General features: G+C 37.4%; 1 protein-coding gene across 3 annotated transcripts in view; it reads right to left on the bottom strand.

Moving 5' to 3' along the window:
- Positions 1-1,678: 1,678 nt before the first annotated feature.
- fgf13a (fibroblast growth factor 13a) overlaps positions 1,679-23,588 on the bottom strand; it is a 106,796-nt gene continuing 84,886 nt past the window's right edge. For all 3 annotated transcript variants that reach the window (XM_075481673.1, XM_075481674.1, XM_075481675.1), the window contains 3 exons: positions 19,591-19,694; positions 8,549-8,747; positions 1,679-3,642 (listed from right to left, as the gene is read on the bottom strand). In XM_075481673.1, the coding sequence (XP_075337788.1) occupies positions 3,506-3,642; positions 8,549-8,747; positions 19,591-19,694 (440 nt within the window). In that variant the 3' untranslated portion in view covers positions 1,679-3,505. The remainder of the gene's footprint in view (positions 3,643-8,548; positions 8,748-19,590; positions 19,695-23,588) is intronic.

Below are 23,588 nucleotides of genomic sequence, written 5' to 3'. Positions count from 1 at the left end.
CATAGAACGATAGAATTTACTTACCACTGACTTTTTTTTTTCATTTTGTCAAAAAAAAAAAAAGGTTGAGTTGCATTTTTTTGTTTTTTGAGTTGCGTTTTTTTAAATTAACTGTAAAACTAGTAAAAACAAGACAAACATCCATCCATCCATCTATTTTCTATACCCGCTGAATCCGTCGGTCGGGTCGCGGGGGGGCTGGCGCTTATCCCAGCGGTCATCGGGCGAGCAAGACAAACATATGATAAAGGTTTTATAAACTCTCTCTTACAAATGTGGTAGAAAGAACAACCCACAAAAGTTTCATCTGACCTTGTCATCTCTGCTATAAAACTCTGAAAAACAAAGAAATCATTGACTGTACACGGTACAGAAGTTGGGTGTAACCATCTTTATGCTAGTTAGACTTCTCAAGAACCGTGTGGTATCACACTTTCAAATGCTGCAACAAGGTGTGAAAAGTGGCTGGTGGATCTGGCTGAGGACTCACAGATGCTTTTCACACTAATACAACTGTGATATGTCAATCACAAGATTGCCCTTATGTTACTCTGCCTCATCACCTGTTTTATTAAAATTATTATTATTATTTTATTTAAAGACAAATACTTCCAATGACAGGTATTCATTCGGTCATTCTTTCTCTCCCCACAAACGAGATTGTTGTAATTTTCTTTTGTTCTCATCTATTTACATTGCAGCATTAGCTTGTACAAGCTGCATTTTCCCTCACTAAAAAGGAAAAAAAGGCAGTCCTGTCTTGTTGTGCCTTGGAATATGATTTATTCTCTGGGAAAAAAATATCTGGAATTTTACTGAAACTACACTTGTGTTTGGTTGCTGGAAATGAGAGAAATTTACACAAGTCAATGACTTCTCTGCAAGGTTTGCTCTTCTTCTTGAAGATTTTGTTGAGTTCAAAGGTTCAAACCTTGGCAAAAGTGACCAGCTGTAACCAGTGATTCAAAAACCAGGACACCGTCCTGTTTTTTAAAAACTTTATAAAACACACCCAGTGATGATGTCATGGTTTGGACTTCACTCAGTTTTTATAAAGGTCACCAGAACACCAATCAGATCGAGTGAATTTACATAATTAGACCATTATTACTTGTGGGAAACCATTTATTAGCCATTATTTTGTATTTCATGAAAGAAATCGATGCAGTTTGAATGAAAGTCTACTTCCACATCAGCTTCATGTCTCAGAACCCCCAACAATGTCCCTCCTTTACATGTAGTCTACACTTGAAATGAAAGAAAACCAGATATTTGTTTGTTCCAGCTGATACATTTTTTGAAAAGGGGTATTAAAGAGATAACTCAGTCGAAGCAGCATAAAGCTCAAACACAGGGAAAAGCCACGGTAGCGGAGCGATTTCAAGGTATCAATTTCTTTGTCAAGTATAAAAGTAAATAGATTTATTAGACAGAATGAACCCTATAGGCCTGTCCAGCAGAACTCTGAGGCAATTAAAGGCATTCTACCTCTCTGGGAAACATTGGTGTCCACCAAAAGGAAAAATGCCACGAGTGAGTTAGATCAGTCCCTCTTCACAACACCTATCATTGCAGATCTTGCCAACCAAATTGATTGCTAGTAACAAGCTCGCCTTGTCTATGACTATGATGGTTGCTCAGTGTATAAGCAATCACACAAAAAAGGAAATCTGACACATTTTAAAAGTATATCTTAATATAAACATTTTATTCAGTGCATTTTGTGTATACAACAAATAATAAACAACTGGAAGTTATCAGACAGCTGCAGTGTCTGTATATGTTGTTTTAGCAGATTTAGTTTGGTAGTTTGGAACACGTGATCCAACATGGGTTAATACACATAGCCTACATCATGCAGCTCTAGTCCAGTATTTCCCTGCTTTTTCCCATGCAACAGATAGGTTCACTTAATACAAACCACCTCCAGAGGAAACCAAGAAAAGAAAGTCTCCCAAAGCATGTACCAATATTAAGTTATGTAGCTGAAGGAAGGAGTACTTAGCCCACAAAAAAGGTTCCTTTTTGTACATAGTTGTGTACATGCCCTGTGCGAGAAAGGGAAGATGTTAATTATTCCATTTTTTTTTTCACCTTTACAAATATGACAAGTCCTATAAAATGTTAAGCCACCTAAAAGTCCACAGTATTATTATTATTTTTTTTTTTTATGTATAAAATAGTGTCACCACAATAAGTTACTCAAACACATAACAAGCATCCTGGGAAGGGGTTTCCACCATATTCCTATGGTGAGCTATATCAGTTGATAGGAGTCGACAAAAGAAGGATGGCTTGGGGATTGGAGCATGACACAAGCACAGAGGGAGGAAACAGATCACGAGAACAAGAATTAGAGACGTTGTGACACAGTGATAACAGAAGGGAATGGGAACACTGAATAGTCGTTTCATACCTCCATCATTGAGCATGTCAGTCGAAAGCACAACATCAAGCCCGCTGCCAACATGCCTAAAATCAGTTTCTTCATCCATTATTCTTTTTTTTCCACAAAACCTTTGCTTTCCCTCATCAAAAATGTACAATGAAAAAAAAAATCCAACTAACTACAGCCTTTATGTTGGCTTGGTTTTCAGCAGCTTAAAGGGACACTCTTTCAGTCTGTCTTTGGTTTGCTGGAACCCATCTCGGTAATGAACAAAAAAACTGTATAGATATTAAAATAAACGATGGCAAGGGCAGACAACAAGAGGGAACAAAAGCAAAACCAGTTATCAAATAAACATCTCTTTGCTAATTCAGAAAATTAGCAAGAAACAAGTTGCAGCTGTGGCATCTCTGAAATTAAAAAAAAAAAAAAAGAAAGAAATTGCAAGAGTGCCACACTGTCCCTTATACTTCAGGTCAGTTGAACATAGGCTTTATTTTCCCATGCTAGAGAGCTCAGTCTCTGAGCGTGTGCACTAGGACGCAGGAGAGCTACCATCTGGCTGGTCAGTAGCACTAGGCTGCACCATACCAGGGAGTTTATAGGCTTTGTATTCACAGAAGCATGGATGAGACAGAGAGGGCCTTTACTGTTCCGCTGCAGCCGTGTGGATCAGCACCGTTAATGGCTGCCCTGAACACCTGCATATCTAGCATCCAGTCCCTGTCTGACAGATGTGCTTAGTGCATGACCTAAGAAAAGATAATGAAATAAAGTAACAAGACAGTGAGATAAAGATGAGCTAAATGGTATATGATCGTCACCAAAATAGAGTGACCAAGCCAAGAAATAAATCTCAAGGGCAAAAAAAAAAAAGAAAAATTGTTATTTGATAATGATCTATGTATTAAGTATCTTTTTATAGATGTTGTTTTGATGATGGCTGATTATGATGGTACCTAACCCTTTTTATTGATGGCATCTGGGCGTTTATATGTGGATTAATGTTGTAGCCAGTCCTGAACCGCTGATAGGAGAAACAAGTCTGCTTGGATTCACGCTCTGCAAGAGGTAAGGTTTCATGGTTCGGCCCCAGGCCTGCATTTGGCTACCGGGCTACGTCGACTCATTCTGGCTCACGGCTTTGCCACCGTTGAGGACAGCTGAGGCACTCCGACTCTTGGTGGGTGTGCCACTGCCAGAGCGGGAAAACTCTGTCAAGTCATGGACAGATGGCTCTCTGTACATTGCCACTGTGGAGACAGAAGATTAGTGTGAATCAGACACAATATATTCATGTATTACACAAGCAAAAAAGTCAAACAGGAACAGATATTTATAGCATGCAGCAATACAAACAGTTAAGTTTAAGTCCTTTCTGTTTTGGTGTTCAGTATGGATACTACAATTGTAAAAGATGAGACTTCATGCTTGAAGCTTTACATTTACAACAGGAAAGGGATCAACTGATTTCTATAACAGCACTCGGGAAAATGTCCACCACATGTCATCTAGCAAAGCTTTTGGCTTAACCACACTGAGAGGCCATGCACAACATTTCTTCTTGGAAAAACATTTTTATTGTGTTTTTCATCACTTTGCATCAAAGACTCCCATCTGCTCTTCGGAGTTTTCCCATCATAAAGTATCTTCTCAAAGAAAGAAAGATAGCTGGTCATAACTTTACCATACTCTTCTCCTGGCTTTGTAAACTTTCAAAAACCACAAGGTAGGTCTCAGGCAGCTGAATCTGGATCCATCTAAAAATGACAAGCTGGTTTGTTTGTGCATGCTCTTCAGCATTTTCCATCCTAATTCTTTAGCTCATAGTAGTTACCACTGTATCCCACTGTGTCTTTACTCTAATATTCCTCACAAGTTTTTACCACCACTTCAGAATTAAAAAACATGAATTATTTGAATCTGAAACTGAGTCCTCTTGAATCATTAAAGTAAGTTCTTGATGAAATTAAACAAAAATAATTAGCAGACATTACAGTGTACTCTGTTTGAGAGTTAAAACCCTTCAGAAAAAAATTTGTGTGCATATTTCATATTAATTAAAGTGATGGCTGTAGCTTCACATACATTAAAAAAGAAAAACAAAGCGAGCTGATAAATAATTTGAAATCAGCCCATTGTGCCGCTTTCTTTTAACAAAGCAAAACGTAAAAAGCTCTAGTGCTGTGCTTGGTTTGAAATGGGTACAGATTTATTTCAGCAGCTGCAGCTATAAGTTCCTCATGTCAACTGAGTAAAGACAAGTGAGAACATCATTTTTTTTTAATTCGCCAGTTTACCTAACATTTTGTAAAAAAAAACTGGTCAATTTCATGGAAGATAACTGATTTACTGTTAATGTAAACCTTGCAGAAAAAGTATAGGTCCTTGCAAACTGCTGATTCAAAAGATCACAAAAGACTGGCTTCATGCTTAAGTTAAAAATATATATATATATATATACCACAGCATGCCATTATAAATTCAAGGGTTGCTAATGCTTTAGCTTTGCTTTGTTTGCAGCACTGGCTCAATCTGCATCTCAGCAGCTAGCGTTTCAGAAGAAACATCAGTAATTTGAGGTTCACGGTCTTTGGTTTCAGGATGTTGTCAACATCCTGCTGCCTAAGACGCTATTTGATGTTTGTTCCTGTGGGAGTCTGTGGCTGAAACAGCAAATCTAGTCTTTTAGCCACTTTACAAAGCCGAGCATTTTTTCTTACAGCAGCAATCCAGAGACCTCCCATGTATACACATTTCACTCACTGGTAGCATTAGGCTGGGAACATATGCGATTGGTACAGATCTCAATAGTGAAACTACTGTATTACTATTATTGTAGGTAAGAAACTTAACATCACTGCTAATTTTAATTTCTAAACATTAATATCCAGTAACAACAACCGCTCCTTTAATTGTTCACTTTTCTCCACAAAAATCTCCTCGTGTTTTAGAAAAAGATACCACTTGACTGACTACACAGATAAAGGCAGCACTTTGTCTTTCATATCAGGACTTTCTGGAAGTTTTTAAGAGGATTCTTTTTCTTTCCTCCTTTTAAATGATGTGAGCTGAACTTGCTTCATCTGGAGGAGGACAGAATGAGAGCCTGAGAGCTCACAGACTGGAACCAGAAGAGTTGTGAGTGAAGCCTGGAAGAGTGGCCATCACCATTGGAGATACGGCTTCTTAATTGGTGCTCCATAACACCACCGTCTCTGAATCTTTATGAGCTGCCGGAATAATTTCTCCCGTATTTCTCTCTCTTTCTTTCTGCTGTAAAGCTCTTTCTGAACCATTGGCATTATCCTAAAGTTGAATTATTCAAAATTTTAATAATTATTAAAAACAGTTAGAAAGTTAGAGCAAAGACTAGGGTAGAACAGCAATATTTTTATTCAATTAATTTGAGATTTTTCTCAAGAAAAGAAAGGCAATTATTCTCTTGCAATTACTTTTAAGTGGCTTTGAGAACCATTGAATGGTTCGTTATATAGGTTGAATAGCTATCAAAGGCTATGTAAGTGGGAAGATATGATACTTAAGATGTAAGATGCTGGCTGTGTAACTAAGTGTTACTAATGTACTGATAACTGAGCCCTGTCTGCCCAGGAAATGTGCCATAGGTCTTTGTCCACAGCTCTGAAATGTAACAGTCACAACCATTGGTTAACAATTGTTAGAAGGCAACATCTGACAGCTGTTTTATGCTGGGCGGCATCGATGTGACATTACACTGTCATGTGCTCACCCTAACCATGTCATTTGTTCTATTTTTGAACAAGCAAACCTAACCATGTATTTCTAAGCCCTGACCCTAACCATTCACAAGTGAGAGAATGGTCACAAGAAAGCAAAAAATAGAAAAGTGAAAGACTTGTGAAAACATGTGGAATATATAATATAAAATATAAAAATTTATAATAACGATTCTTAGCCGACCTCATGGCTTGAAATATTTATATATCTTATATTATTTCTATAACCCATGTGCATTGCGTGCATACCTATATATTAAGAAACTTTTTTGTTAAGTTAAATCAGATGGTCAAATGAGTATTTTCTCCTGAGCCCATACATTTTCATATAAATATAAGTTTATACCTGCTGAACACTTTATGTCACTGTACAATGTACTTTAGAGTTAAATTGATTGTTTTAATTTGATTATAACTGGACTAGAATGAATTGGACTGTATCTTTTTATAACAAAGATTAATAAAATATGTTTGTTCAGAATAGGCCAATCATAGTAGATGGAAGATGAACTAATATGCTGTATAACCAACTGTATGGAAGAGACCAGGATTGCTACCTTTAAGTAGGTTGACGTTCTTTTTGACCTAAACATTACATTACATTACTTTTCTGATTTTTTTTTAAAAAGCACAAGATATTAAGACAAATTGTCTGTGTATATTATATGAATCTGACTATTTGTGTATCAATTTGAAATTTGATTACACAATACGAGTGAAAGATAGAGGAATGGGGTTTGTTTGCAAAATAGTTGCTACAGTTTGTTAATATTTAGCTGCAATGATTTAACAGCATTGTTTTTCAATGTAAACCAGATGTATAGGTCAACATTTAACATGACTTTCTACAGTATCTCAAAAATGGGCATCATGAGCCTGAGGAGCACAGCTAACATGAAAAGAGGACAATAATAAGATTACATAAACTAAATGGAGCATGTGCGCACGTGTGAACGTGGTGTCAACACCTTCAGATGACGCAGACCTACTGAGTACATCATAAAACATACTGTTGTCAAAGTATCAATCCGACTTGCCAAATGGTTTGTGACGCAGAACAATCTGAGAAGGCGAACAGCTGAGAGAAGGCGGCATTTAAAAAATAAAATAAAATGCTTGGCAGGTGATTGGATCAACTAAGTTTCAATGACCGTAAGATAAACAGGTCCAGTTGGTAAATCAAACCCAAACTCTTGCTAAAGTTGAGAAGAGTAACAATATCTTATTCATAGAAAAAAAAAATGTAATGTTTTTTCTTTGAATTTAGAAATACATTATTAATTTAGATACATAATTTAGATATTTTGCTGTACAAGCCTCTACTCAAAGCTCAAAACCATTCATGTGTGTGGATGGGTGGATAAAAAGCTTATTTCAAAGCACTATGCAGAACCTACCTCAGATTAAAAAATATAAATAGAATTATCACATTTCTGACAGTGTAGGCTCAAAGTAAACGCTGTAAAAGTAAAATGCAAAACAGAGCAAATTCCTCTGATAGAAATGTGCCTCATAAGGTAGCCGATGATTTTTTTTGTCAGTCTATGAATAAAAACAGTTTCAATGTATATTAGTGGATGGTTTGCTTGAAAAACTGTGCAGGCAGAAAAGTAACAATAACTATATTAAGAGGCAGATGACAGATCCAGATTTTGCACTGCAAGCCTTTAATTTCTTAGTGTCAAAGAAAAAAGCAGGAAAAAAAACCATATTGCTCCTCTTTTGTCTCACTGAAGAGAAAACATACTCTCTTGCTCTGTCTCCTCTCTGTTGACAGGTAAATCTGTGTCTTGTTGAAGATGAAAGGACTGTGGCCTTTTCAACTGACAACAGAACCACTTCTAACACTCTCCTTGCTGTTTTCTGTTCCCCACAGCAACACTACCACACAGGTTGTCTGGATGGGTTGGGTTCTCTGTGAATTTACTGTAATGTAAACAAAGTGCTGAGAGCTACTATTCAAAGCCCTGAAACATATTGTCTATGCTCCTTCTAGTTACAGACAATGGCTCAACCTCACTCTGAACTGTGCCTGCAGTGGAGTGTGACCAGCTGGAGGGAACTATTGAAGAGGCACATGCCAGCATCTCTGAGGAGAATACTAAATCGCGGAGCCAAGTGGAAAGTGGTACATTTAGTATAGTGAAGGAATATCCACATGAAGTATGAAGAAAATAAAGAAGAAATGGGGAATTTTAATCAGAGAAAAGCAGTGGTTCTAAGGTCACTGTGGGAAAACTACCCGTACTTAAACATTAAGACAAATGTAGTAAAAAGAAGTTTATCATTAGATTAAATAGTTACTGCTGACTTCTATGTTATTCAAACCGATTCTGATTAAACAAAGCCCTAACCATGCAGTGAGAAGTAGAAATATGGAAGAGGATCTGGGTAGACTTACCCTTTAGAGGTTTTGGAAGGAAGTGGGCTGCTGGCTTGTTCTTTTTGACATGGTTCCCCTTCATGATTTCTCCTTCCTTGTTCAGACCGAGGTACCAGCCCCTGCCCGACTGCTGCTGCCGGTACGTCATGGAGGAGTATGTCACGTAGTAGTTCTCAAACACAGACTCCTTGAATTTGCACTCGACCGTAAAGTGTTCCTGTGGGGAGGAGGACAAGCAGGAGCAGTGTAAAGTAGTTGTTGGGCCAATAGTTCACAAAGTCTCAAAAAGTATCTGACATCCTGCCGCAAACACAACCTGCAGAAATGCAATAGTTCTTCTCTTCAGAGTGCAGCTTAGTAACGGTGCATTAGGCTGCATGACCAACACACTCAGGCAAAAAAAAAGAGCAGATGAACTATCCCAAGACAAAAGGACTCGTTTTAAAATTCTTATCTCATAATAATCTTCTTAGATCTATTCATTCTATTAAATGTCGTCAGTAATGTGGCACTTCATGGCATAGATAACAGGGATATGACATCACAGAAGGGCATTAATAAAATATACATGACAAATTAATCGTACGGTCTCATTTGGTCCCAACTGTTAATTATGTATGGGCTATTCATTAAATGTAGATTATTTTTTTTTCATTGAATGCAAGAATTAGGAGATGAGATTACATGGAGTACTTATCATTTGTACTGTATTTAAGTAATAATCTTCTGAATTGAAAGAAAAAGGATTCAAATGCTTTTAAAAGGGGACTTTAACAGGTTTATATATAATCCCTGTGCACTTAACTCAAGTATGGTGTTTTGTCCACCTATATTCTTCCCTTTTTTCATTCACTAATGCACAGCTTATAGAAAGACTACATAGACATGCAGTTTTGCCGCTCATCCTCCAGACCCCATGCTGTGGTTACCCTGACTGTTCGGTTTAGAATCCAGCTTTCATGGGATTCCATCCTTTATTCCTGAATTCATTCTCCACACCTCACTGAGAAAATGGTTTGGTTGTTCTTTTTTCATTCATGTGTGATTTTCCTCTCCCTTTAGGGACCATGTGGATGATATGAGATGTCTCCTTTAAAAGATTATTAAAAGCAAAGCCACTTAGAACGGCTGGTGACTTCATACATGGGCAATCACTTACCCGTTAACTGGCCTTTGAACGGAGGAAGAAATTCAAGGTGGCTGCAGCTATGCCTTAATGCATCATTGTTGTTGCATTGCAGTAGATTGTCAAGACCGATTTCAAAGTTTTTATTTGTGATTTTTTTTACTGTCATGTTCTGAGCTACTGAATACAGTAATGGTGATCTGTGACTGATAGCCCTTAGAAATATACACACACATTTAGTACAGACAAACTAATATACTGCACATTTTATAACATTATTAGAAATATTGTCTTACAAGTGAAGAGCAACATGAAAGCTTTACTGCAGTAGGAAACTATGAAATAAGTGCTGAGTCTATTTATACAACAGAGTAAAAGTAGAGCATATAAAAAATATGCAAAAGTAAGTGCAAGTTCGGAGTTTTAGGTTAGGTGTTCGAGGGACAGCACTGCTTTGACAGCATTTGGCAGCATGTTTCATCATTGTGGAACCATAAATGAGAACAGTGGAGACACTGGAGACTACCTTGTGTTTAGGGATGGAAGTACCAGACAACATTCTAAGAAGAACAAGTGGAGAAGAAGCTTAAGCATGCATCACTGAGTTTAGGTAGCAGGGTACAGTCATTTTGTTGGCTGGTGTTAGTGGCTTGAATTGAGTTAACGGTTGATTTAAGAGTGCTTTACGCCACGTTGGTATGCTGGGCCTACATGTTTATCAGTGTAAATATACGAAACAGGCATCATTGTTAAGTAAGTGTAAAGTCTATGGTATTCCAAAAAGTACAAACTGAAATCAAACCACTGTTGTACAAGCCAATAAAGTTATTATTTCTCCATCTTTTTTTCTTTTAATCTTTAATGTTTTAATATCTCTGGTAACAGAAACATAGCTGACTCAGCTATATGTGTAAATAGTAATATATTGGCATGAATATAAATAAGATAATATTTTGGTTATGATGTGTTTATGAGTTGCAAATAAAATATTTTATTCATATAGCCATTTACATGTTACAGAGCATAGTCAAATCAATGACCAATGGCTACATAACATCCCCTGTGTAACTGCAATGTTGCAACCATCCAAAGGTTTAATTATATTCATATCCTCCATTTACTTGGGTTGCCAGATCTTGTGACAAGAACAACCAACCCAGTTTATGAAAATTAACCCAAAACAAGCAACAGCATTCTTAAAAACGAGCACAAAATTGCTCATTATCATGAGCAATTTGGAACCGGCAACTCAGGAGCCCAGGGCATGAAATGTTAAGCATACATGTATACATGCGACTAAGAATGGCAGTCTCCACATATATTTTTGATTATTGGTTACTTATACGCCGACTTATCCATTGCATCAAGTGGTTGGTATTCACACCTTTTGTCTATATTGCCAGTTGATATTTAAACACACCAACTGCAAACACCTTTAAAAATGCTGTTTGCAAACCACTTTTTTTTTTTTTTTTTTTTTTAAATCAAAAAAGCATTGAAAAAAAAGCTAAATAAAAAAAAATAAACAAAACAATGTTCAGGTTAAGGTTTATAGAGGAAACAAACCGTATGTTTGTACTTTGCGCCTCTTCAGAGCTTCACAATAAAAAAAAAAAAAAAAAGGAGTTTCAGAAGAGGAAACTGTGTTCTAACAAATCTACACACTGGTCTAATGACAATGGCTCCATGGTAGCTGTTCAACCTGTGAAAAAGTAAACTGGTTCTTAGAAGATGTGCAATTTCATCCAATTCCAGACCGACTCTCGCACCAGTATTTTGTGCTGTTGTCAAGTCAGTGATATTGACAAGATTTTTAAGTGTCTTTGTGTCTTTTATTGTTTAAATCTTATTATAGAAGTCTTAATCTATTCATAATATTTTGCTTTCTTACTCCTCGTTACACATTGTTTATTTGTTGACTGCTGACCACTCTCGATACATCAATGTCTTCTTTCTGTCTTGCGACACAAGTCTCTTGTTTGAGCTGATCAGCTGCAGGAGTCTTGGAAAGACTGGGCGGTATCCATCTCAGTTATGCATGAGCAGTAATTGGAAGCAAAACAACAAGCTGCTCTTGAGCCAGCATCTCTGTTCTACCTCTAATAATGAGCTTATGTGGATTTGGCTGGTTACTCTCATCCTGATGAAGAATGAGAGTCTATCGACTAACAGACAGATACAGATGGATATACGCAGTTTGTGCCAAGATGGAGGAGAAGCTGCTGGCTTTCACTGTTGGGTTGGAGATGGTCTTTAGAGAACAGCCTTGTGCCGACTAACACAAGGAGGGGCCAAAGTGGCAAGGGATCCCCAATTCTGTTCTGAGAGGACTGTGATGGACGTGCAGTGCATTTCAAAGGGTTCGAGTAGCATCTTCAGCAGTCAACAGTACATCTATTTATCCCCTGAAACCAATCTGTGAATCTCTCATGTCATCATCTCTGTGCCAAAAAGAGCAGAGGGAATTACTTTAGAAATAACATCCCGTACAACATCAGCACTGAAATAAAGCCCTCAGTCATCTCCCTATACCCAATTCTCTATGGTGGTTTTTGCTAAATGGAATTTTAATGATCCAATTACAGGGGTTTTTCTTTGAAATATGGAACTATGATAAATCTTAGTTCAAATGACTGACAAGTGGCAAACTCACTTGAAAGAATCCAAGTACCTAAAATTACATTTGGCAATGGAAATTAAGGTACTATATCCAACTTAAATACAATCTAAAATTTGAAGTTTGACACAATATATTAGATTTGTATGAACTGCACAATAACCAGTGGTCTATAAGCCTGTTGTCTGTTTCGTATTTTCTTGCTTCTAGAACTAAAGCTGTTAAAATAGTTGTAATATTGGGAGCTCTGTAAACAGGTGAAAAGTGTTTTCATGTACTTCATAGATCTCTCTGTCTGAGGATGTTTTTTGACCTACGTGTCTGGTACAAAGGGTATGAAAGGGAGCTGGAGGGCGGAAGTTAAGATCTCGACATCTGCAGTTAGTGTTTTTTTTTTCTTTTAACCACTAGCAATTTTCAAATCCATCTACTGAAGGCAGTATCGACAAAGGTGCTTGACATTTTTAAGAATTTTCTAGGTTTCTGCATACACATAACCTTAAACCTTTCAATTCTACAACTTTCAGTTTATTCCCACCTTACTCTTAGAGTGACGTATGCTAGTCAACCCCCCCTAAAGAGGCCAACAATGATGTCCTTAAGTTTCCACAATTTGTCAATTTGACTGTGATATTCAAAAAAGTTATTCCTTTTTTGTTTGTGTGATGATAAACAGCATGTTTGTTCCTAAAAAAACGTGATATAAAGATCACACTTTACAAGCTCCCCATAAAAAAGGCCATCCACTCAAGTCTGATAATCATACATTCCCCAACACCTGACTCGAACTTTAGCTTAAATTTTTATCTACTTTGATGACTTCAGATCTTTTATGTAGTTTTTGTAAAATCACAATTAAAAACCAGAGGATGTTTCAGGTCATATTAGTGATAAAAAATATAATTTAAAAAAAGCAAAAGCTTACCCTTTCATCACCTTTGTACTTTTACCACTCTCCTGCCCATTAATTACACACTCAATCATAAGATAGAATGATATTTACAAAGCACCTTCTTATAAACTGAAAAAATTAAATGGCATCGGTTGGCTAAGACTGGTTAAAATTTATCAACTTAATAGTTTATGTGAAAACCTGACATTTTTTTCTTTTGGAGCCATCACTTAGCACTCAGAAGCCATCAGTGTTATTCTGCAAAGGCTGCCCTTTTAAGAGCGTGTGACTGGGCCCCGCTTTTATATACAGTCTATACTTTAGAATTAGTTAGAAACATCACAACCACACCAATTACATTTTTGTATCTTTCCTCGTTTCCCCTCTTTACTTTTGACAAATCCAGTGGAGACAGGAATGAAAATTCAATGTCAATCTGTGCTCACCCCAGTGGACTTCCTTCCTGCTTAATTGAATGTTTTATGAGGAAATTGATTTGTTTTTATATCTTTTGCACAAAGGGAATGATAAAGCAGTTAGTAGCTCAGATTATGACAGTATTGTTTGAGCTCTTCATAATCCAATAACTGCCTATAAAAGGGGGACATTTAATGGCTTACGAAGTGTTACGCATAATGTGCTGAGTTATCATTCCTTGCCATATTAAATCTCTGTGAATGTAAATCACACTTGCCTACTATGGTATACAAAGGGAAAACTTATGTACTGACACACACAAGTGTATAATTCAACAGCTGTCAATGCAACTGCAAAATGATTACTCTATTAACAGGCAGGTATGTCAAGTAAACACTATCAATTACCATACACTGCCAAATGGAATTGTGTCTGCTTCAGGGGAGTAATTACAGCCCAGCAATGTTTCGTGCGATCCAGTCAGTAAGAGGAAAAATAGGATAATCTTCTCTTTCTTCTGCAAAGATGCTGACTGAATTTAAAGAAAACACGACAAATCAATGGCATTATGATGAATTACCCAGCTACAATATAAAAACTAAAATGACACCAATTATGCCAATAAAATCAAAGCAGAGCACCACTCAAGTTTCTTTACAGCCACATCAATGCTTGTGGGGGAAAAAAAATTGAATCGCTATGGCTGAGCGGTGAGGAGGACTATTGCTAAATCCAGCTTTTCAAAAGAGTCTAAGTTGATTAAAATTCACCCTTTCTTTAGCTAAATATGAAATACACTCATTGTGTTCATTAGTTTGGGAATACACCTGAGATTTTTAATCTAGTGGAAAAGACCCTTGCAAATACCAAACACAAATAGTCACACCCACACAGGGTACACATTCAATTCAGAAGGATATTTACACACACATAAAACAGGGCAGTTAATGACACAGCCCAGTGGAGTGAAACCTTACAGCAGTGCTTGTTTACCAAAGGCATTGTGATGGCTAAATGGCTGAAAAGGTATGGCTGTGAGCCAACTATCTTATAGGAGTGGACTAAAACACAAATACATACATGTACAAACACAAAATACATGTTCAGGCATACAATACCAAACACAGACTCCTTTGATACCTTGCTTTTAATGTCATCACGCAAACTCATAAAAGAATAACATATTTTTCATAATCTGAAGAAAACAATATGCTCTTTTACACCTACATAAGTAAAAATGTATTTCTTTTTACTTATTTTGAAGTAAAAATAGATACATACATATAAAACAATGGTATATGTGGGATTTAAATGCTGTACATGGCCCAAGAAAAATAAAAAAATAAATGTTATATTAACAGGCAGCCATGTTTTCTTTTTCTCAATCATGAATTGTTTTATCTTCTCCTTCACATCATCCAAATGACTTTTCTGTTCATTTTAGATATTTTACTGGCAGTAAGTGCATTGCCTATCTACAATGGCTTTTAAATAAATCTTAATGTGATGGGTTTAATGTCTAATTCAGGAAATCTTTCATGAGTGCATGAGGGTTTAACTGGTAGAGCATATTTCAGTACAAGAGCTTGCAAACCTCAACGCTAGCACGATAAATATCTCCACCCCATGAGCCCTGATTGCTCCATTTTACACACACATGCACGCTCACACAGAGCAGTCTAGACGAGATTCAACTGGAGCCTCAGTGACTCACTAATTCAAATATGACCCTCCAGGAAATTAATAACACCACTTCAAAGGCACCTCGTGAGATATCCGCACATTACTTAGCTCAGAATCCAAAAAAAAAAAAAAAAAAAAAAGAAAGAAAGAAAATGCTAACAGATCAGAAAAACTATCAAAAAGCCCCAAAAAAGTTTTTTTTTTTTTTTTTTCCAAGTGGTAATTATATTTGTTTCACTTAGATTATACAACCGGAGAACAGTGTGGTACTGAACAGGGCAAACAGGAACATGGAGAATAGTAAAGTAAAGTACATATTAATTGGTTCTTCCTCTCCCACACAGACGCTGATAGATGAATACATATTTTCACTGGTGAATTCTGCCTCACCCACACATGTGCACTGTTTCTTTCACCCCTCATTTCTCTCACACTTTGTCTTGTGTGGTTTTTGCTCTTAAAATTACAGAACAGATTTTAATACAAACAAATACTCTACACATCTCTGTCTATACTCTAAAAGCCACTCTCATTAATACTATTAAAGGAAATGCGTGACATTATACCTAAATGTACATTCACATTTAGAATACATTAAGAATGTATGCAACTATAGATTGTAAATTATCATAATTTCTTTATCATAATGCAATTCTTCCCTCTTCATTTATTCCCATTTCCACTCCTGCATGCCTGTATGGACACACACGCACTGTAGAACATTGGGATATATCTAGATCCCATAGCAGCAGCACTCCATTCCCCACCCAGAGTGCGTCATCTGTTGTTTCTCCACTGTTGTTAGGGATTCTCCCCCAAACGCTGAACCGTGATTGGTTGATCTAATGTGTGGCTTTAAGGCAGCACTATACTATAGCAGCAATTCCAGTAAGACAGCCACCATTGGATAGCCAGCTTCACATTCAGTTCAATTTCCTCTCTAATTTAGCTGAAATAGGATGCTCTGCAACCCATCCCCCAATTGCATCTTAAGATGTACTGTATTCCACGCAAGGGCTGGTATTTGAAACAGTACAGATGCTATATCGTCAGTAGCCAGCAGTATAATTTCTGGACTCCAGCTTTTCTATTCTTTTTTTGAGAAAAATGTAACACATTTTTGCATCACCAAAAATGCAAGAAAATTCAATCCTAATCTAGTGCTTGGAAGTGTGGATTTTATTGATCGTGGTTCAAACTTCAAATTCTAATTCCTATCAAACCTTGTTTCCAATGTTTGTTAGATTCCGATGCAATAAGGCAAAAATGTCCTAATCTATTTACAATGATTTGGCAGCAATACATTCATGTTAATCTACACTGCAGGATCTTTTTAGAGTGAATATCAGAAAGTCATTTTAAGACATTTGAAAAACACGTGTATGTAGAATATACACAAAAAAACATTTGTCTGAATCGTCAACAGATCTAAAAGGAGACAGAAGTGAAGATAGAGATTATTTCCCTAATGTATTGCACAAGTGTATGTATATGAGTGTAGCGTTACCAGCAACAACTAAACTTTTGAACAAGATGGACTTGAATGTTTGTCTGTTAATTTGTAAAAATATCATTAGCTGTATAAAAAGTTACACAAAGAATTCAGCAGTACCAGCCATGAGTATTATGTTATGTCCGAGTGTATTAAGATGTTACTTGGAGCAAAGCCATTTTTGTACAACAGACACAAACACCACTGAATCATATATGAAGAATAATATTCTCATACATTGTTGTCTTAAAAGGCCTGGCATTTAACAGTTTTCCTAAAATGTTTTGTTCCTGAAGCAGTAAATAAAGTTTAGAAATAGGACACACTTCCAATGCTGCCTCCATCTGCTTGTACAGCCCTTACTAGAAGGATCTATTTTTAATCAAAGGAGTCCTACAACTTGCTTCATATGCTTAATTGCTGACAGACATCAAACTTGTATCATTAAAATTACTCGCTGGGAGCTGTGGACTGACTAGGGAAGGCGTTGAAGGAGTATGTTTTATTTCATTAATAGTGTATATTCCCCTCAGGCATGCTCAGCTGGGGATGGATATGTTGTCAAACATGTGCTAGCACTCATTAAAATCTAATTATTCTGTAGGCAGACCGTACACAGTATTTGCGGAAGGCCAATTATTATGTTGTCATCTTTACATTGAATTCAGTCTTTGTTTTTATACATGCCATCCATCCATCCATCGATAACTTTTCTATACCCGCTTAATCCAACTCAGGGCCACAGGGGGGCTGGAGCCTATCCCAGCTGCCATTGGGCGAGAGGCAGGGTATGCCCAGGACAGGTCGCCAGTCCATCACAGGGCCAACACAGAAACAAATAATCATGACACTAGTTAACCTAACATGCATGTTAATGGATGCTGGGAGGAAGTCGGGGGACCTGGAGGGAACCCACAGGGAGAACATGCAAACTCCTCACAGAATGGCCCAAGTCAGAAATTGAAACAGGAACCTTCTTGCTGTGAGGCAACAGTGCTTACCATTGCACCACCGTGCAGCCCATAACTTGTAACAGCAATCAGTAAAAATCAACATGCATTAAATCTCCTATGCCATGATCCCTGTCTTTATTGCAGCTTTTCCACAAGAACAACTGCAGTTGTGTGGTTGAAATTTGTTTGCCAGTATGCCTGGTCTACATAATAGTCATCAGCTACAAAAAAAAGACTCCCTCCACACACCTCTGACACACTGAAAGTCTCAGAAAGGCACGGTCAGTATGTTCTTGCAGACAATTTTGAGGTCCCAATTAATCCCTACTTCTAATTCTTCAGCTAATTTTCATGCATCATGAGTAACAATTATAATGAAAAGTTTTCAAACTGGGGAAAAGTTCATACAGGCTAGCTGAAGAACACTGAGAAGCATGCCAAACGAGGAGCAGTAGCACTTGCCAGGATGGCAGCGAGAAGCCTCCTCAGTTGGGCCTGGTCAAACGGGAATTAAGCATGGAAGCCACTAGCTCCAGGAGTTCCCGGCTAGATCGGGCTGAGAGCCAGGTTTGCCTGGGAGCTAGCAGAGCAGACTCAGCCTGGCTTGAGCTCCTGGAGTCCAAGTGCCACAGTTCCTCACCTGGTCTTTCCTCTATTATGTGCCACTAGTCTCTGGAATTGGACTACCAATGAGACAACCCGGTTTGCTAGGAGCCAGCAGGGTTTCTGGAGCTAACAGCTCCTAGATACTTGAAAGCATGAATTAATAAATAATCATTATGATACTTCCATGTGCATGTCTCAGCATACTTGTTTCTGCTTTCTTAAGAATTGCTTTCTAGTTTCAAGATGTATGGCATACATTTCTTTCTTTTTTTAGGTGACCTTAATTGAACATACTGTCATAGCACAGTGGATGCATAAATTCATGGTTGAATAACACTAATTTTAGAAATAGCCATTGCTTAGCAGAGACATGGACGGCCAGTGACAGCTGCTAAAGGGAAAAGATGTACACAGGGCCTGTTTACTATATTTCTAAAACCATATAAACATAATGAGGAAGAAGAGGTAGAGGCAGGTTTTTCTTGGAAAAACTTTGAAACATACAATTTGAGGTACACAGATGAGTTTTTAGAGAATTTATAACTGTCATAGTGCGACTTTGTATGAGAGAGTAATACCATGAGAGAAAGGAAGAAGCAGGGGGGCTAGCCTTTTTCTTTCTTTATTACATTACTACCTAAGTATGCAATCGATAATTTGTCAGCAGATGCTGCACAACAAAAAGTCAAGAGATTATTAGATTTTGTTTGTTGTTTCTGTGATACTCGCGCAGTCAGGAGACCTTTACCATACAGGACAATCTTTAGTAATTTGACTATAAAGGCCGTCTGTGAACTGTGAATGTGTGTATGTCTGCACGCCCTCCGGGAGCATACCCAACCGGCCCATCACTGTTCTTTGTGATGCCTGCCACACAGTGTGGTGGTGGCATTTGGAAAAAAGACAAACAGAGACATTCCTCAGCCTGAAATTGAATTATTCATAACCTTGCACATTTAACCAAAGATGAAGAGCCAGCTGCCACAGTTGGAGATGTCACTGCTTACACAATCTTCAAAATCCTTATTGACACTGAATTTATCAGAGAACGATGTTCTTTCTATAGGATTAGAATGCTGTTGAGTCTGAGTAAGCCTGAGAGGGAGTTACTAATTTTCACAAATAGTAGAAGAAAATGTTCCCACTAATTTCATGTAGTTCCATAGATGCATGTGAAAGCACCAACAATTCACTCTACTCACAGCTGAACAAAAAGTCATCTTCCAACACATATGCACATAAACTCTCACACTTACATGGAGTGAGACACTTACCGATGTGTACAGGTAACCCTCACTGTTCATTGCCAGATACAGTTTGGTCTGCACCCCCTGGATGGCCACCACTCGCAGCCCCACTGGTATGAGGTTAAACGTGGCTGAAAAGAGACAGGACAGCAGAGACATAGGATAAGCTAAGTGTACACAACTGCCGTAATTAATTTAGTAAACTCGGCCTTGTTGACTATGAACTTTGTTTTTAAGGTTAACCATTTCATAATTAAAAACAATCCTGTCCTATAAGATCTGTGAGCCAGTATCTTACAAAGATGTTTCAATAATAGCAAATTGACGAAATCCAAAAATGAAAAAAACAAAACAAAAGACAACGTTGTGAAATCACATACAAAAACTCAAATCATAAGCTTGTTGAAATTAAACGTGTTTTGCACACAATATCATCACAACCACAAAAATAGACTGAAAAATCATACAATCATCATTCTGTTTTTGATGTGGTGATGAAAAACAGTATGATGATTGTATGTGATCAGAATACAGCAACTGCCAATCTTGTGGCATCTTTGTTAATCATCGAAAAAAAATCTTTCAGGTGTAATATTGTTTTGGTTCTCATCATCGACAGCACGTGCTTTGACTTTTAGCTACTGTATGTTGTTTCAGCATTTGTTGGCTGCTGCACATAGGAATCAGTCACTTACACAGCTCTGTACATTTAACTCAAGCCAAACAAACAAACAAACAAACAAACACACACACACACACACACACACACACACACACACACACACAAATGCATAAACCTGCCTGTGACCAGGGAGTGGAATACAGGTTGTAAGGCTTGGAGAGCTAGCAGCAGCCCAGCTGGTCACAGGAGTACATCTTTACCCAATTAGTTTAAGCCTAAACTGACAGTATTTGTACTATGTAACATCCGCTTGAGAGTCAGTATGGACGCTGGACGCTTCCAATAAAGCAAATATCATCAGGTTACCCTTTTATATGCCAATTTGAATGTAACAAATACCATGAATAATGCCAAGGAGTGAATTATAAAATTTAAGTCATCACTTCTGGGTTTAAAAACACATCTATACACCCTCGCCTTCTACTAGTTTTATGGATTTTATTATTATTATTATTATTACTATTTGTATATTGCATTAGTTGTTTCTCTATTTTATTGGTAAATTCATTTTTCTATTTTTAGTGCTTTGTCTTTGGTTTGTGTCCGTTTCCATCTCACTCTTGATCTTATTTGTAAAGCATTTTGAGCTACATTTTGTGTATGAAAGGTGCTATATAAATAAATTATTATTATCATCAGAAGATAAATGAAAATTTACACATTCTCTCAATGGTTAAGCTGTGACTCTGTATGTCTTTATTGTAAATCTTCTTGTCAACCACTTAGTAGATCTCTATCTCAAACTCCTTAGATCGAAGTGGACTGTCGAGGCTTTTAGATGGGCCATTTCATTTGCCCTTACTGCTTAAATACTGGATACATCCCTCTCACTGGACTTTTTATGTAAACAACAACCATAGGAATGCATAACATATTTACTTCAGAGAGGCATTGCCAGCATATTATTGGTTCAGCAAAAAAAGCAATTACTGGTCCACGGTGGTTGGTATTCCATCCCCTAATCTCTTTCTTCTGTCTCCTTTAGTTTGTCTTTGTTTCTCTCTGTTGCTTCAGTGCCACTTGAAAGTCTGTTTTCTATAATATGCCTATTTTTTTTACTGCATTTCCAGTGTCAGGAAATAGTACATTAACTAGCAAACAACAATAACTAGAGAGTGTCAGGATTCTGAAGATCCCATGAGTTTACCTGTCAGTGCTTTTTGACAGGTGCATTCAGTGGTGACTTTCCTTATCATTTGTATTATTTCAAGAACATCTGTGATAAACAGAGAATGTTTTAGTCTAGCCTGTCATATAAAGCTCTGCTTCCACTGCTGGAAAATCCCCCAGTGACTAAGAATCCTTGAGGGTTCCAAGCCATTTATCTCTATTGTTTTTTAATTACATGGCACAGGGACTCTTTCATACTTCACTTTTTACTACAGATAGCATCCTCTCAATGTAGGTTGGATCAGCTATGTATCATTGCAGCGTGTGTGAAGCTGTGGGAGACACAAAGATGACTTCCCTGTGAGTGTGTTTATTACATTACATTGATTTAGCTGTTGCTTATATCAAAAGTGACTTACAAGGGAGACTTTCGGAAGAGTTATTAGACTGATTTTCTTCTTGGCAGGCTTTTAGTTGAGAAGGGTTTGAATATCTTTTGGTAGTGATCATAGCTACTGAGTGCCAAGGAGTTCTACTTAGGGCACCAGAGGAAAAAAGATTCTGTAAAGACATACTAGCATTTACTAAACATTCTCATGTATTCATTAGTCAATAATATATGATCCGTGTTCACAAGTGAGATATTTTACTTATTAGAGTAAAGATAAGTAAATACTTTACTCAGTTTGAGAAAAGCCAAGTTGGCCTGATGGTCTTTCTTTTTTTGGAGTTTGCTTTACAAATACCACCATCAACAGCAGCATAACTTTGGTCTGTTGCTGTTTGTGTGTGTGTGTAAGAATATAGATGGATGACAGACTGACTGGAGAAGCAGCTGAATGACATATAGTAGAAGACAGGCATTCCAGCTACTTTACCAGGAAGGGAAACACAAAATGGAACAGAATGGGGCTGGAAATTAATCAATGTAATGGAAGCTTTATAATCAAGCATGGATAGTGCGAGTCTGGGTGGCTGAAAATGAAAAAAGTTCAAATGTATTGCATGACATACTTTGGCAATTTGTTTTACTATGATTGGGAAGCCCATCTCTCAAATACAAAAATGGTTTTATAGTATTGACCTTGCTATGTCCTGAAGCTTTCAAACGTACAGATTGTATCTTTCCTTACACATGCTGCTGATGGATGCCGATTCTAAAAATCTCAAACTCATAGGACGTTTTATTTAAAACATCGATATATGCAATATTTTTAGGCATATTTTGCAGTATTCTTTTCCTTTTATGTAGCCGACAACCTCATGTCAAATATTTTGCCAAATTCATATTCACTTAATTGGATTAAGTGGGTATAAAAAAAAATTTATGGATCTTTACTGTCAACCACAAAATACAGACACTATGACAGAATTTTATTTCTTGTTTGCAGCATAGTAAAGACTTATAGGATAATTTAATGTCTCCCTTGCTCTTAAACATATTGCTATTTGAACAGTTCTCGTCTTTAAAACTGCACCCTTCTCGCTTTGCATCACTCAAGTGAGTTTTCTCCCTTGATACTTCCACCACGATGCGCACGTCCACATCTGCACTCTGCCTCATTTTAGAAGGATTACCAGCCGGTGCTCTGATGGAGATTTTCGAGTGGGGAAACTCAATTACTTCCTCGCTCCTGGAAACACCTGAGCACACTGAAGAGGATGACAGGACCACCCACACGGGGACATTTCCTGGTGCACAGAGGCACATAAAATAAAGGAGTGTGGAAGCCTGAGGGACAGATTTCCCGATTGTTTCAGTTCCACCCACTAACAGCGACGAGACATCACCAATTCAACGTGACAGTCAATCTGACTCTTGTTTGGGAAATTACCAATGTCATTCTGGGACAGGCATGCCTGCAATCATCAATGCCTGAATACGAAGAATGGGACAAAGTTATACAGCCAAAATGTACGGTGTTGTGTCAACATTAGAATTCACTTGTATAGTCTGATAAGCCAGGGGCCGCAATGGCTTTGAGGATTGAATTGGTAACTTAAATAAAATTCCATTGCTTGATTTGTGAAATAAGGTTGATAAGTTTAGTTAGTGAAATATACAGCTGCAACGAGTTGAAGGTTTTAGTTGCTCTGGTTTTTTTTTGTAGAGACCCAGAGGTTTGTTCAGTTGTGAAGCAACACAGGAAAACAGCTGACATATAAAATAAGACAGAAATCCTGAGAATTTATTAAACTTTGGTTATTTCTGCCGTTGTTTTTCTTTGTCATG

Source organism: Odontesthes bonariensis, chromosome 13 (genome assembly GCF_027942865.1).
Source record: "Odontesthes bonariensis isolate fOdoBon6 chromosome 13, fOdoBon6.hap1, whole genome shotgun sequence".
Lineage (NCBI taxonomy): Eukaryota > Metazoa > Chordata > Actinopteri > Atheriniformes > Atherinopsidae > Odontesthes > Odontesthes bonariensis.
Note: the sequence above shows the minus strand (reverse complement) of the source record. Positions and strands in the feature narration are given on the sequence as shown.